The sequence below is a fragment of the Danio rerio genome, chromosome 13 (assembly GCF_052040795.2).
Source record: "Danio rerio strain M-AB ecotype USA chromosome 13, GRCz13ab, whole genome shotgun sequence".
In the NCBI taxonomy this organism is placed as follows: Eukaryota; Metazoa; Chordata; class Actinopteri; order Cypriniformes; family Danionidae; genus Danio; species Danio rerio.
In genome coordinates, this window is record NC_141033.1 from 51,802,501 (window position 1) to 51,817,500 (window position 15,000).

The window sequence follows — 15,000 nt, forward strand, 5'->3', positions numbered from 1 at the left end:
AGTGGCCGGTGGGTGTATATATGTGTTTGTGTGTGTATACACTGGTTTCATTAAAATATATATACAGTTTTTTATTTTTACTTCCAGTTATATATCACTTAATTGTTTATTTGCTCATTCATTTATTTATTAATTCCTTTAATTAATAAAAATGCTCCCGGACAGGTCATGTATTCATTTATTAGTCTCTATCAGCTGAACTATTTTAAAGTGTTTGATCTGTGGTGATCCATGCCATCTTCCAGACATTGCTGAAGGATATCAACTTGTGTTTAATATATGACGTGATTCCTGTAGCAGGTTTAGTTTGTGACCGTGTTAGTGTGTGTGTACATGTGTGTGGGAGTGTGTGTTTTTTGTGTGTGTATCTGTGTGTGCACTCTGTCAAAACTGTATATGTATTTATAACACCCTGACAATGACACACACACACACTGCCGCTATCAAGGTCACATCTCCCTCCTTAGTCTTTCCCTTTCCTTCTCTCTGGACGACGTGTTACAAACAAACCCGTGTGTGTGAAGTGTCAGCGTGAACTGGTAGTTTAGTGTGTGACACTGATTCACTGTTAAACTGAGCTGCAGCGTGTGTATTCCTCCTCACAGTGTGTGTGTGTGTGTTTCCTCAATGCAGAAACAGCCCCTGATCCTCAGTGTTTGAGCCTCCCTCCTCTTCACAGCATCACTGCTCTGTGTTTCTGACTGCTGTGTCTGTGTGTGTGTGTGTGTCCCGCAGGCAGCTGTACGCCGCTGAGACGTCATGTCGACTGCAGGACAGAGGACGAGACAAGCTGAAGGACGCAGCACTGAAGCCGAGTGTGTCCAAAGAGGAGTACTTGAAGATGATGGAGCCGCAGAGCCCAGCGGGAGAGAGGAAGGTGCGCTCAAAACAGCACAGACACACACACACACACACACACACTCTCTCGCACAATATCAATATATTGTTTAAAGTCAGAAGGTCCCAATCTTTTCTTCACTTCTGGTCACACGGAATGCCTTCGGGGCGGGGCTATGAGTCTTTTTGGTTGGAGCTATCAGTCCTTTAGGGCAGGACTATCAGTAATTTAGGGCGGGGCTATCCATCCTTTAAGGCGGGCCTATCAGCTCTTTAGTGAGGGGCTATCAGTCCTTAAGTGCAAAACTATCATTCCTTTAAGGTGGGTCTATCAGTCCTTTAGGGCATAACTAGCAATTATTTAGGCCGAGGCTCTCAGTTTTTTAGAACGGTGCTGTCAGTCCTTAAGGGCAAGGCTAACAGTCCTTTAAGGCTGAGCTGTCTGTCCTTTAAGGCTGGATTCTTTGTCCTTTAGGGCGGGGCTATCAGTCCTTTAGGGCGGGGCTATCAGTCCTTTAGGGTGAGGCTATCAGTCATTTAGGGCGGGGCTATCAGTCCTTTAGGGCGAGGCTCTCAGTCCTTTAGGGCGGGGCTGTCAGTCATTTAGGGCGGGGCTATCAGTCCTTTAGGGCGAGGCTATCAGTCCTTTAGGGCGGGGCTATCAGTCATTTAAGGCAGGGCTATAAGCCATTTATGGTGGGGGATTCAGTCCTTTAGGAGGCTATCAGTCATTTAGGGTGGGGCTATTTTTCATTTAGGATGGGGCTGTCAGCCATTTAGGGTGGGGGTCTCAGTCCTTTAGTACAGGGCTATCATTCATTTCGGGTGAGGCTATTAGTCCTTTAGGGCGGGGCTATCAGTCATTTCGGGCGAGGCTATCAGTCCTTTAGGGCGGGGCTATCAGTCATTTAGGGCAGGGGTCTCAGTCCTTTAGGACGGGCCTATCAGTCATTTAAGGCAGGGCTATAAGCCATTTAGGGTGGGGGATTCAGTCATTTAGGGGGGGGTCCTATCAGCCATTTAGGGCTATGCTATCAGTCCTTTAGGCCGAATTTCTCAGTCCTTTAGGGCAGGGCTATTACTCATTTAGGGCGGGGCTATCAGTCATTTAGGGTGGGGCTATTTTTCATTTAGGATGGGGCTGTCAGCCATTTAGGGCGGGGGTCTCAGTCGTTTAGTACGGGGCTATCATTCATTTCGGGTGAGGCTATCAGTCCTTTAGGGCGGGGCTTTCAGTCATTTCGGGTGAGGCTATCAGTCCTTTAGGGCGGGGCTTTCAGTCATTCCGGGTGGGGCTATCAGCCATTTAGGGTGGGGGTCTTAGTCCTTTAGGGCAGGGCTATCAGTTATTTAGGGCGGGGCTATCAGCTGTTTAGGGCTAGGCTATCAGTCCTTTAGGGCGAGGCTATCAGTCATTTAAGGCGGGGCTATCAGTCCTTTAGGGCGAGGCTATCAGTCATTTAAGGCAGGCCTATCAGTCCTTTAGGTCAAGGCTATCAGTCATTTAGGGCGGGGGTCGCAGTCATTTAGGGAGGGCCAATCAGTCATTTAGTGCGGGATTATCAGCCATTTAGGACGGGGGTTTCAGTCATTTAGGGTGGGGCTATCAGTCCTTTACGGCGGGGCTGTCAGTCCTTTAGTGTGGGGGTGACAGTCCTTTAGTGCGGTGGTCTCAGTGCTTTAGGGCGGGGTTCTCAGTCCTTTAGGGCGGGGTTCTCAGTCCTTTAGGGCAGGGTTATCAGTTATTTAGGGCAGGGTTCTCAGTCCTTTAGGGCAGGGTTCTCAGTTATTTAGGGCAGGGTTATCAGTTATTTAGGGCAGGGTTATCAGTTATTTAGGGCAGGGTTATCAGTTATTTAGGGCAGGGCTAGTTCGTTGCTAAAAGTGATACAGCTTTGTCTAGCAGTTTATGAATATTTATTAAATTACCCAATAAATGCATTTTATTAAGGTCTACTCCCACCCCAACCCTAAACTCAACCCTCACAGTACTGTAAAGACAGTAATTATACAGAGTATTATTCAATTTATGAATTAAATTACCCATTAAATTGCATTTATTTATGCCTACTGTTGTACAGTATCACAAAAATGATGCTATGTTGATGTGCGTACTCACAGCTGTATCCCTTCTAGACTTTCCCATAAGGCTATCAGTCTTTTAGAGCGCAAATATAAGTCCTTAGAGTGAGGCTTTTGGGCAGGGCTATCAATATTATAGAGTGGGGCTATCAGTAATGTAGGGTGGCGCAAGCAGGCTGTGTCTTCTTTCTGCCCTACCTTCATCCATTGGTCAATCTTCTTTCATTTAGCAACGCCCACCTTCCAACAATCCAATCAGTTCACAAAAGACGAAATCAAGCACCACCCTACAATGTTTTCTCTTTTCAGAACCATTTCAAGTGGATGTACGTCAGACTTTAGGAAAAAGGACAATGTTAACTTAGCTTTTTTAAATATTTAGCATAGTAAAACCATGTTTTTGATCATCTTTTTTAGCATATACTTTAGCATATACTAGTCATGTGTGTTTTAACAGAACATGCACTCTCTCCTGTCAAGTCAAGTCTTTCCGTTGGCTCTGATTAGTATGTGAATGCAGTCACACACACGCTGATAACCTCAGTGAGCGAAGCCTGAACAAACATGTGTGTGTGTTATCAGCCCGAGCCGCTTCTGGACACACACATGATAAGAAGCGTCTGCGTTTTCCTCATCTGATGGACCAGTTTTCCGGCATGTTCTGGATTACCGGGAGGAAGTTGTTGTGTGTTTTGAAGTCTCCTCTGCTCCTGGAGACGCTCATAATTGTGTTTCGAGTCCCCGCGTGTCTCCCAGCGCCCGTTATCTGCACAGTGGTCTATTTTTGGTGGTGTGTGATGGCCTTAGAAGCAGACGGGTCAGTGTGTGCTGAATTGAGAAGGAGAGATGCTGTAGACTGATATCAACCACATTACTTTTTATCAGCACTTTTTTTTTAGTTGCTATTGTTTTGTTTGCAGTTGCTAGATGGTTGCTAGGGTGTTGCTAGGGTCAATGTTTACTGGTCTAGTTCCGCTTTTTTGAAATAGGTTCATTTTACAGCTCCCCTACAGTTTAGATTTACCATTTTTGAATCACTTCAGCCGATCTCGGGGTCTGGTGGGAGAACTTTTAGCTCAGCTTAGCTTAGCTCATTAAATTGGATTAGAACATTAGCATTTAAAAATCTCAAAAGACATTTTTTTTGAGAATTTCTTATTTAATGCTTGACGTGTCTGCAGTTACATGTTGTACTAAGACTGAAGGAAAATGAAAAGCTGCTGTTTACCTGCTTCAAAATGCACCACACATTCTCTACTGGAGACAGGTCGGGACTGCAGGCAGGCCACTGAAATACCTGTATCCTCTTCCTCCGCAGCCTGGACTTTGTAATGTGAGCGGAATGTGCTTTTGCCTTGTCTTGTTGAAATATGCATGGGCGTCCCTGGTAAAGAAAGCAGCATATTGTGCTCCAAAATCTCTATGTACTTTTTAACATTAATAGTGCCATCACTGAAGTGCAAGATACCTTTGGTTACTAAGGACACTGACACAACCCTTGTTGCTGGTAACAGTCTGGATGATCCTTTTCTTCTTTGATCCGGAGCACATGGCTTTCATTTCTCCCCAAAAAATTCCTGAAATGCTGATTCATCTGAGTAAAGTACAAATTTCCACTGTTTGATGGTCCTTTTCAGATTCCTCCGAGCCCAGAGAGGTCAACGGCGCTTCCGGACACTGTTAACATAGGGCTTCCTTTTGGCACACTATGGTTTTCACTGGCGTTTGTGAATGTAACTACGTATTGTGGTACTTGACAAAGGTTTACCAAAGTAGTCCTGAGCCCATGTGGTGATATGGCTTAAGGCTGATTTATTATTCTGCGTCAAACGCATGCGTATGCTACGGCGTTGACGCATAGCCCTACCCCGTCGGCGTGGCTGATGTGCACCTCTCAAAAGATGTAACTACACGTCATAATGACGCGTAGCACAAGCTCTGTGATTGGTCGGCTTGGTAGCGCTGACGAGTCTGGGCGGGACTGAGAGCCGTGCAAATGGCGCAACCCCGATAGAGCGATTGTTTACAAGTGTGGAGTCCCGTGAAATAGCTCCGGATGGAAAGTTTTGTTTTGTGTTTACCTCATAGTTAAAGTTAAGTGTAGTGCGTTCAGGAAAAGCAATACACCAGCGAAGAAACTCGACACAGAGGAACATTAACACCTCACTGCCAACTAGCGTTTCGGAAGTGTTAATGCAGACCAAAGAGACAGCGCGCAGAAGTATAAATGCACAGCTACAACCTTTGCATGCGCCGTGGGTTACGCCGTTCACTTGACGCAGAAGTATAAACCAGGCGTTATACAGTGCATCCGGAAAGTATTGATAGCGCTTCACTTTTTTCACATTTTGTTTATGTTACAGTCTTATTCCAAAATGGATTAAATTCATTTGTTTTATCAACATTCTACACACAATCCCCCATAATGACAATGTGAAAAAAGAGTTTTTGAAATTGTTGCAAATTTATTACAAATAAAAATGCTGAAAAATCATCAGTATTTACAGCCTTTGCCGTGAAACTCTAAAATAAGCTTAAATTACATTCAAATCAAATCAAATCACTTTTATTGTCACATCAGCAGCAGCACGTGTGCTATGATGAGTAAAAAAGCTTAGGTGCTGGCTCCAGACAATGCAAATACAGATAGTTCAAATACAACGACAGTGCAAAATACAGACAGTGCTGTGATTAGGCTCAACACCATTGTGTCATCAGCAAATTTAGCAATGTTTCCACTAATCATCCTTGAGATATTTCAGCAGCTTCATTGGAGTTCACCTGTTGTCAGTGCAGTTGATTGGACATGATTTGAAAAGGCGTACATCTGTCTATATAAGGTCCCAGGGTTGACAGTGCATGTCAGAGCACAAACCAAGCATGAAGACAAAGGAATTTATTTATTTATTTATTTTATTTTATTTTATTTTGAAAATTGCTTAGGCTTGTGCCGTTGTGCTTTGCACACTAACATTCCTCTGAGATTCCTTGAATATTTTAATGATGTTCTGCACGGTTGAAGGTGAAATATCCAAATGTCTTCCTCTCTTTCTTTGAGGAATTATTTCCATAAATTTCTTGCATTTTTGTTGGGAAACGGATCCCCGGCCTTTTTTTTTTCTCCTAAAGGACAAGCCCTTTTGTGCTAAATCACAATTACAATTACCTGCTGACATCACCTTTGTCATATCACATCATTGTCCAACCAGTTTACCTGATTACCAGCTCCTGTCCCAACTGTTTTTGGGATGTGTTGCTGGTCTGAATAACAGGAAAGGATGTAAATTTACAAACGAAGTGAATTTGATCAGACAAAACATCAAATATTTTGTGTTCATATTGTCTGCAATAAAATACAAGACAGAGTAAATCTGGAAACCACTTCTTTATTTTTTTATTTGGATTTTCCGTACTTTCCCAACATTTGTCCTAGGGTTTTACCTTTTCTTCAAAAAAATATTACATACTTTTAGGACATAAGCGAACTGGGACTCAGCGTGTGTGTGTGTGTTTGTTTGTGTGTGTGTGTGTGTGTGTGTGAGGCCATAGACGGGAGAGCTTGAAGGAGATATTGAGGTGTTCATGCTTGAGCGCTGGGATTTGAGTGGGATTTGAGTCTAAAGGAAGTGAAAACACAGGGCGGGTTCGAGCCCGAAGGCTTTTAGCTTCTCCGAGTCCCGTGTGTGGTGACGTCTGCTTTCCCTCCAGTGACGGCGGCGGTTTAGCGAGCAAACGTTTTTGATCAAGTTTCAAGTAGTGGATGATGTATTGTGTGCTATAAATAAAATCAACAGGATCAAGTGACTGCGCTTGGGAACGAACCGACTTCCTCTGGCTCACGCTCTGAATGGAGAACATATACAGTGTGTCTAAAGGGCTTTGGCACAGTTTAAGCTTGTTAGCTCATGGGTTTGTGTTCGATCGAGAGAGAGAGAGAGAGAGAGAGAGAAGTTTTAATATGTAAGTCTGTTCCCAATACTAGTGTGCTGTCTAAATAAATGTCTTTTAAAGGGACAGTACAGACCAAAATGGGAAATTCCTCACCATTCCCCCAACACTCAAGTTGATTTAAACTAGTATGCATAACTTTCTGAACACAAAACTACTTTTTCTGAACAAAATTTGTCAAAAAACATCTATATTACGGACAACACATACTATGGACGTCAATGGCAGCTTTTCTTGCATTTTACCCCTGCTGAAAAATCTAGCTTAAACCAGCCTAGGCTGGTTGGCTGGTTTTAGCTGGTTGACCAGGCTGGTTTTAGAGGGGTTTTGGCCACTTCCAGGCTGGTTTCCAGCCATTTCCAGCCTGGTCTTAGCTGGTCAGGCTGGGAGATGACCAGCTAAAACCAGCTTGACCAGCTTAGCCAATCTGGGAGTCCAGCCAAAACCAGCTATGTCCAGCTTAAACCAGGTTGGTTAAGCTGGTTTTAGCTGGATTTGGCTGCTCATTTTCCAGACTGACCAGCTAAGACCAGGCTGGAAATGGCTAGAAACCAGCCTGGAAATGGCCAAAACCCCTCTAAAACCAGGCTGGTCAACCAGCTAAAACCAGCCAACCAGCCTAGGCTGGTTTAAGCTGGATTTTTCAGCAGGGACAGTAGATCTTCCTTTCTCTTCAAAAAAGAAACTGAATTTAATCTCATTTCCTTCGTGCTAATAACATGCTAATAACATGATAATCCATGCTAGAATCATGCTAATAACATGCTACTTATACTTTTTCAAACTGTTTTAAACTAAATAAACTATCACCAACAGGCTTTGTCAAGCCAGCCTCAAAGTTTGTCTCGACGAACTTTACTGTCTAGTTGTCAGATACATCTATAGTACAGACAAAAAATACCATGGACGTCAATTTAATCTCGTTTCCTTCACAAAGATTTGGAATATGTGGAGGATGAGTAATAATTTGAATTTTGTGGTGTACTCTCCCTTTAAAAAAGTAATGATTAGCACTCATCAAGTAATTGCTTCGTACTGTTTTTATTTTTTCTTCTGACATTCTTCGGGTGATTTAAAGACACAAACATTTCGGCACAATGCCTACCACACTTACCTTTTTGAATAATAGCATTGACAAGATTGACGGACCGAAGAAATTTCTTAAAAACCACAAGCACGCAGGGCAAACTTCAGCAACTCTACATACTGTTCCTTTAAGACATCACCCAGTATGATCTGCATTATATAATGCTGACTTTTAAGATATCCAAGTTTGTCCAAACTTTAATTTTGAATTAATTGCATCCTTAGCAGATAATTCAATCCCAGAATGCATAGCAACAATCTAGAAAAATGTGTTTTTTAATCTATTTTCTATAGAAATGCCTTGCTTTGATCCTTTGTGTTCTCAAATAACCTCAAGCAGGTTTGGAATAAGTTGGAGGATGAGCAATAATTAGAATTTTCTGGTGTACTGTCTCTTTAAGACATGACTCAGTGTGATCTGCTTTATATAATGCTGACTTTTAAGTGATCAAAGTTTGTTCAAACTCAAATTTGGGATTACATTTTTCCTTAGCTGGGAATGCAATCCCAGAAAGCACTCCAACAACTGGAGGAATATGTTTTTGAATCTTATTTCCTTTAAGTGCTTCATTTTGATCCTCTAAACTCAGTCAGGATTAATGTGTAAGAATTTAAATTTTGGGGTGTACTGTGCCTTTAAGAGATCACCTGGTATGATCTGCATTATATAATGCTGACTTTTTAAGATACCTCAGTTTCTCCAAACTCTTAACTTGGGATTGCATATGTCCTTAGCAGAGAATGCAAACCCAGAATGCATTGCAACAATCTAGAGAAATCTGTTTTTTAATCTTATTTCCTTACAAGTGCTTCATTTTGATCTTTTGTGTTATCACAGAAACTCAAGCAGGATTGGAAAAAGTGGAGGATGAGGAAGAAGTAAAATTTTGAGGTCTTCAAGACAGTACACCCCAAGACAGTTTTGATCCTACTTCATATAATGCTGACTTTTAAGATACCAAAGTTTGTCCAAACTCTGATTCGGGATTATATATAAAATTATCTATTATATGAAATGTGGTGGTAGTTTTATAGTTAAAGTCAGAATTATTAGCCCCCCTAAATTATTATCCCCCCTATTTATTTTTTCCCGATTTCTGTTTAATGGAGAGAAGACTTTTTCACCACATCTCTAATCATAATAGTTTTAATAACTCATCTCTAATAACTGATTTATTTTATCTTTGTCATGATGACAGTAAATAATATTTGACTAGATATTTTTCAAGACACTTCTATACAGCTTAAAGTGACATTTAAAGGCTTAACTAGATTAATTAGAGTAACTTGGCAGGTTAGGGTAATTAGGCAAGTTATTGTATAATGATGGTTTGTTCTGTAGACTATCGAAAAAAAAATTAGCTTAAAGCTAATAATTTTGTTCTTAAAATGGTGCTTAAAAAATTAAAAACAGTTTTTTTTTTTCTCGTTAAAATAAAACAAAAAAGTCTTTATACTTATACCTTGCTCTGTTAAACATCATTTGGGTAAAAAAAAAAAAAAAATAGATATATATATATATATATATATATATATAATTTATTTATTTATTATTATTCACAAATGATATGCTTACATTTAAGATACCTAAACTTTAATTTGGGATTATATACATCCTTACCAGAGAATGCAATCCTTGCAATGATCTATAAAATTATTGTTTTTCATCTTTTATTTTTTTAAAGTGCTTCATTTTGACCAAAAATACAGTAAAAGCAGAAAAACTGTTTAAATATGGTAAAATATATTTAATCTTCTGATGCAAAGCTGAATTTCCAGCATCATTACTTACACTACAATACATTTTTTTATTGTCTCTGATAAATATATTTTATATATAGTTTAAAAATAGTTGAATTTCATTAAAAATAGTAATGGTTTTAAGATATTATAAATATATTTACTGTGAATTTTAAATTATATAACAATGCATCCTTGCTGGTTAATAATTATATATATATATATATATATATATATATATATATATATATATATATATATATATATATATATATATATATATATATTTATTTATTTATTTGTTAAATAAATAATAATAATTTGACTCATTTTGAACAGAAAAATAAATGTCATAATAAAATGTTTCTAAAATTGCTTAATGATGTATAGTTATAATAAAATAAATATTTTGGTGTATATATTTATCAAATAAATAATAATAATTTTGACCCGTTTTGAACAGGAAAGTAAATGTTACTGAAGTCTTACTAAAACAGTATGTACTTTACATTATGTATTTTTGTTTATTAGAGAAGAATGTGGTCAGGTTAATAACATCAGTCTGGACCAAAAGAACCAAGAACACCAAATGTGAACATGCTAAAGTTTTCCTTTATAATGCTCCATTTAAGTTATGATGTTATGATATTTACTATGAGTTACAGCACAGCCGGTGACTTCTACTTAGTTTGTTTTACATGAATGCGTTTGACAGACTCCTTTATCCAAAGCAAATTGCATTCAAGTATACTTTAGTTCACTCCAGGAGAAGCACATGTCTTCAAATAGACCTGAAAACTCAACTGTTCTATATAGTGATGCACGGGCCCCGGGGCCACACTTACTCCTCTCATCCAGCTGACCAAATATGGCTGCGCTTTAGTCTGAAGCGGAAGAGCAGCAACACACACACAGTGCACAGCAGCTGCAGATAAAGAACAGGCTGTATTTATAACATCCTGCTGTTTAAAGACACAGTACAGTGAGGTGTTTCCATTCATTCAGTCCAAAACAAACCCACTAACTGCCTCCTGCTGAGAGAGAGACAGTGGAGAACGTCAGGACTTAAATTGTGTATATATATCTTTATATGATACGTTTAATTTACGAGGATTCTTCCACGAATAGAAAGGACAGCTTTTGATTTAATCTGATTAAAATGTCTTTAGCTGTCACTTTTGATCAATTTAATGCATCTTTGCTGAATAGCAGCATTTATTTGTGTTAAAAATGAGTGAAAATAAGAAATTATACCCCTAATTTTACACTACACTCACACTAACAGTGTGTCTCTTAAAATAAGATCCTTACAGGTTTTTTGTGTGTGGTCGATGCTTGTTATCTGTATTCTGGGACTTTGGTCATACATATGTTTGTAGAAGATTTGCAATTAAATATCTAATAAGAATATCAAAACGATATATACACTCACCAGCCACTTTATTAGGTACACCATACTAGCACCAGGTTGGACCCCCTTTTGCCTTCAGAACTGCCTTAATCCTTCGTGGCATAGATTCAACAAGGTACTGGAAATATTCCTCAGAGATTTTGCTCCATATTGACATGATTGCATCATGCATTTGCTGCAGATTTGTTGGCTGCACATCCATGATGTGAATCTCAAGTTCCACCACATCCCAAACGTGCTCTATTGGGTTGAGTTCTGGTGACTGTAGAGGCCATTTGAGTACAGTGAACTCATTGTCATGTTCAAGAAACCAGTCTGAGATGATTCACGCTTTATGACATGCTGGAAGTAGCCATCAGAACATGGAGACACTGTGGTCATAAAGGGATGGACATGGTCAGCAACAATACTCAGGTAGGCTGTGGTGTTGACACGATGCTCAATTGGTACTAATGAGCCCAAAGTGTCCCCAAAAAATATCCTTTTTATGTTGTTGAGGCAAAACTCTTAACACCATCCGAATGTGGCAGCAGAAATGGAGACTCATAAGAGCAGGCAACGTTTCTCCAATCTTCTATTGTCCAGTTTTGGTGAGTCTGTGTGAATTGTAGCCTCAGTTTCCTGTTCTTAGCTGACAGACGCGGCACCCGGTGTGGTCTTCTGCTGCTGTAGCCCATCCGCCTCAAGGTTGGATGTGTTGTGTGTTCAGAGATGCTCTTCTGCAGACCTCGGTTGTATCGAGTGCTTATTTGAGTTACTGTTGCCTTTCTATCAGCTGGAACCAGTCTGGCCATTCTCCTCTGACTTCTGGCATCAGCAAGGCATTTGCGCCCACAGAACTGCCGCTCACTGGATATTTCCTCTTTTGCAGACCATTTTCTGTAAAACCTAGAGATGGTTGTGCGTGAAAATCCCAGTAGATCAGCAGTTTCTGAAATACTCAGACCAGCCCGTCAGGCACCAACAACCATGCCACGTTCAAAGTCACTTAAATCCCCTTTCTTCCCCATTCTGAGGCTTGCTTTGAACTGCAGCAGATTGTCGTGACCCTGACGTTCCTAAATGCATTGAATTGCAGCCATGTGATTGGCTGATTAGAAATTTGCGTTAACGAGCAGCTGGAGAGGTGTATTAAAGTCGCCGGTGTGTGTATAAACAATGAATGATATTTTGTTCATTTTTTTATTTGTGTACTTCTCTGATTAGTGTCTACAGATGTGTGGGTGGGATCAAATTGACAATCACATTATTGACCAATTACAAAGTAAAAATCATCCAATGAATTCTCCATGGACATCATAAGCCCGGAAAAGTATATTTGATCCAATTGGAAAGATTTTGGACTTGTCATTTCATACTGGCTTTAACAATAAATTCTTCATTTTAATTAAGTATTATCTGTAATTGACATTATATCTACATGTGTGTCCTCTGTCAGGCATCAGCAGTGGGTAGCGTTTCCCCTCGGCGTTCACTGTATCGCACACTGTCAGACGAGAGTGTGTGCAGCAGCAACAAAAAGGGCTCGTCGTATGCTAGCTCACGAAGCTCCATGCTGGACCAGGCCATGCCAAACGACATCCTGTTCAGCAGCACTCCAGCCTACCACAGCACACTACCCCCCCGCATCAGCCTCAGCCAAACCACATCCAACCTCAAGAGTAAGTACTACACCCTCACACACACTATATAGACAAAAAAAACACCCTGAGACTCTATATACACAATGACAACACCACATTCCAACCTACCACAGCACACTACCCCTAGCATCAGTCTCAGCCAGACCACATCCAACCTCAAGAGAGAGTACTACACTCTCAGATACACTATATAGACCGAAAAATGCACAGCACACTACCCCCCCGCATCAGTCTCAGCCAAACCACATACAACCTCTAGAGAAATTACTACACCCTCACACACACTATATAGACAACAAAACCACCCTGAGACACTATATAGACAACAACACCACCACATTCCACCCTACCACAGCACACTACCCCCTAGCATTATCTTCAGCTAGACCACATTCAGCCTCAAGAGAGAGTACTATACCCTCACAAACACTATATAGACAACAAACCACCCTGAGACACTATATAGACAGCAATACCACCACATTCCACCCTACCACAGCACAATACCCCTAGCATCAGTTCCAGCCAGACCACATCCAACCTCAAGAGAGAGTACTACACTCTCAGATACACTATATAGACCAAACCTCCTCAGGTACTATATAGACAACAACACCACAGCACACTACCTACTCATCAGCCTCAGCCAGACCACATCAAACCTCATAAGGGATTACTAAACGCTCAGTTACAGAATATACCATGCACAGCACACTATATAGACAACAACACCACAGCATACTACCTCCCCCACATCAGCCTCAGCCAGACCACATCTATCCTCAAGAGTGAGTACTACACTCTCAGATATACTATATAGACCAAATCTTCCTCAGGTACTATTTAGACAACAACACCACAGCACACTACCTACTCATCAGCCTCAGCCAGACCACATCCAACCTCAAGAGCGATTACTAAACTCTCAGATACACTATATAGACATCCCAGCACACTGCCCCCCGCATCAGTCTCAGCCAGACCACATCAAACCTCATAAGGGATTACTAAACGCTCAGTTACAGAATATAGACCAAACCATGCACAGCACACTATATACAACACCACAGCATACTACCTCCCCCGCATCAGCCTCAGCCAGACCACATCTATCCTCAAGATTGAGTACTGCACCACACTATATAGACCAAACGTCCCTCAGACACTGTGTAGTCAACAGCACTACAGCACGCTACCCCACGCATCAGTCTCAGCCAAACCACATCCAACCTTAAGAGTAAGTACTACACCCTCACACACACTATATAGACAACAAAACCACCCTGAGACACTATATAGACAACAATACCACCACATTCCAACCTACCACAGCACACTACCCCTAGCATCAGTCTCAGCCAGACCACATCCAACCTCAAGAGAGAGTACTACACTCTCAGATACACTATATAGACCAAATCTTCCTCAGGTACTATATAGACAACAACCCACTGCACACTACACCCTCATCAGCCTCAGCCAGACCACATCCAACCTCAAGAGAGAGTACTACACTCTCAGATACACTATATAAACCAAAAAATGCACAGCACACGACCCCCCGCATCAGTCTCAGCCAAACCACATACAACCTCTAGAGAAATTACTACACCCTCACACACACTATATAGACAACAAAACCACCCTGAGACACTATATAGACAACAACACCACCACATTCCACCCTACCACAGCACACTACCCCCTAGCATTATCTTCAGCTAGACCACATTCAACCTCAAGAGAGAGTACTATACCCTCACAAACACTATATAGACAACAAACCACTCTGAAACACTGTATAGACAACAATACCACCACATTCCACTCTACCACAGCACACTACCCCCTCATCAGTCTCAGCCAGACCTCATCCAACCTCAAGAGGGGATACTAAACTCTCAGATACACTATATAGACATCACAGCACACTAACCCTGCATCAGTCTCAGTCAGACCACATCCAACCTCAAGAGAGAGTACTACACTCTCAGATATACTATATTGACCAAATCTTCCTCAGGTACTATTTAGACAACAACACCACAGCACACTACCTACTCATCAGCCTCAGCCAGACCACATCCAACCTCAAGAGCGATTACTAAACTCTTAGGTACACTATATAGACATCCCAGCACACTGCCCCCCGCATCAGTCTCAGCCAGACCACATCAAACCTCATAAGGGATTACTAAACGCTCAGTTACAGAACATAGACCAAACCATGCACAGCACACTATATACAACACC

At 41.0% G+C, this 15,000-nt stretch overlaps 1 protein-coding gene and 1 long non-coding RNA gene across 9 annotated transcripts in view; both read left to right on the forward strand.

Moving 5' to 3' along the window:
* LOC147841212 (uncharacterized) overlaps positions 1 to 15,000 on the forward strand; it is a 1,204,737-nt gene that overhangs the window by 626,555 nt on the left and 563,182 nt on the right. The gene's annotated exons all lie outside the window — the stretch shown is intronic.
* sipa1l2a (signal-induced proliferation-associated 1like 2, genome duplicate a) overlaps positions 1 to 15,000 on the forward strand; it is a 288,056-nt gene that overhangs the window by 256,235 nt on the left and 16,821 nt on the right. For all 8 annotated transcript variants that reach the window (XM_087279788.1, XM_087279790.1, XM_087279792.1 and 5 more), the window contains 2 exons: positions 736 to 877; positions 12,543 to 12,765. In XM_087279788.1, coding sequence (XP_087135914.1) covers positions 736 to 877; positions 12,543 to 12,765 — 365 coding nt within the window. The remainder of the gene's footprint in view (positions 1 to 735; positions 878 to 12,542; positions 12,766 to 15,000) is intronic.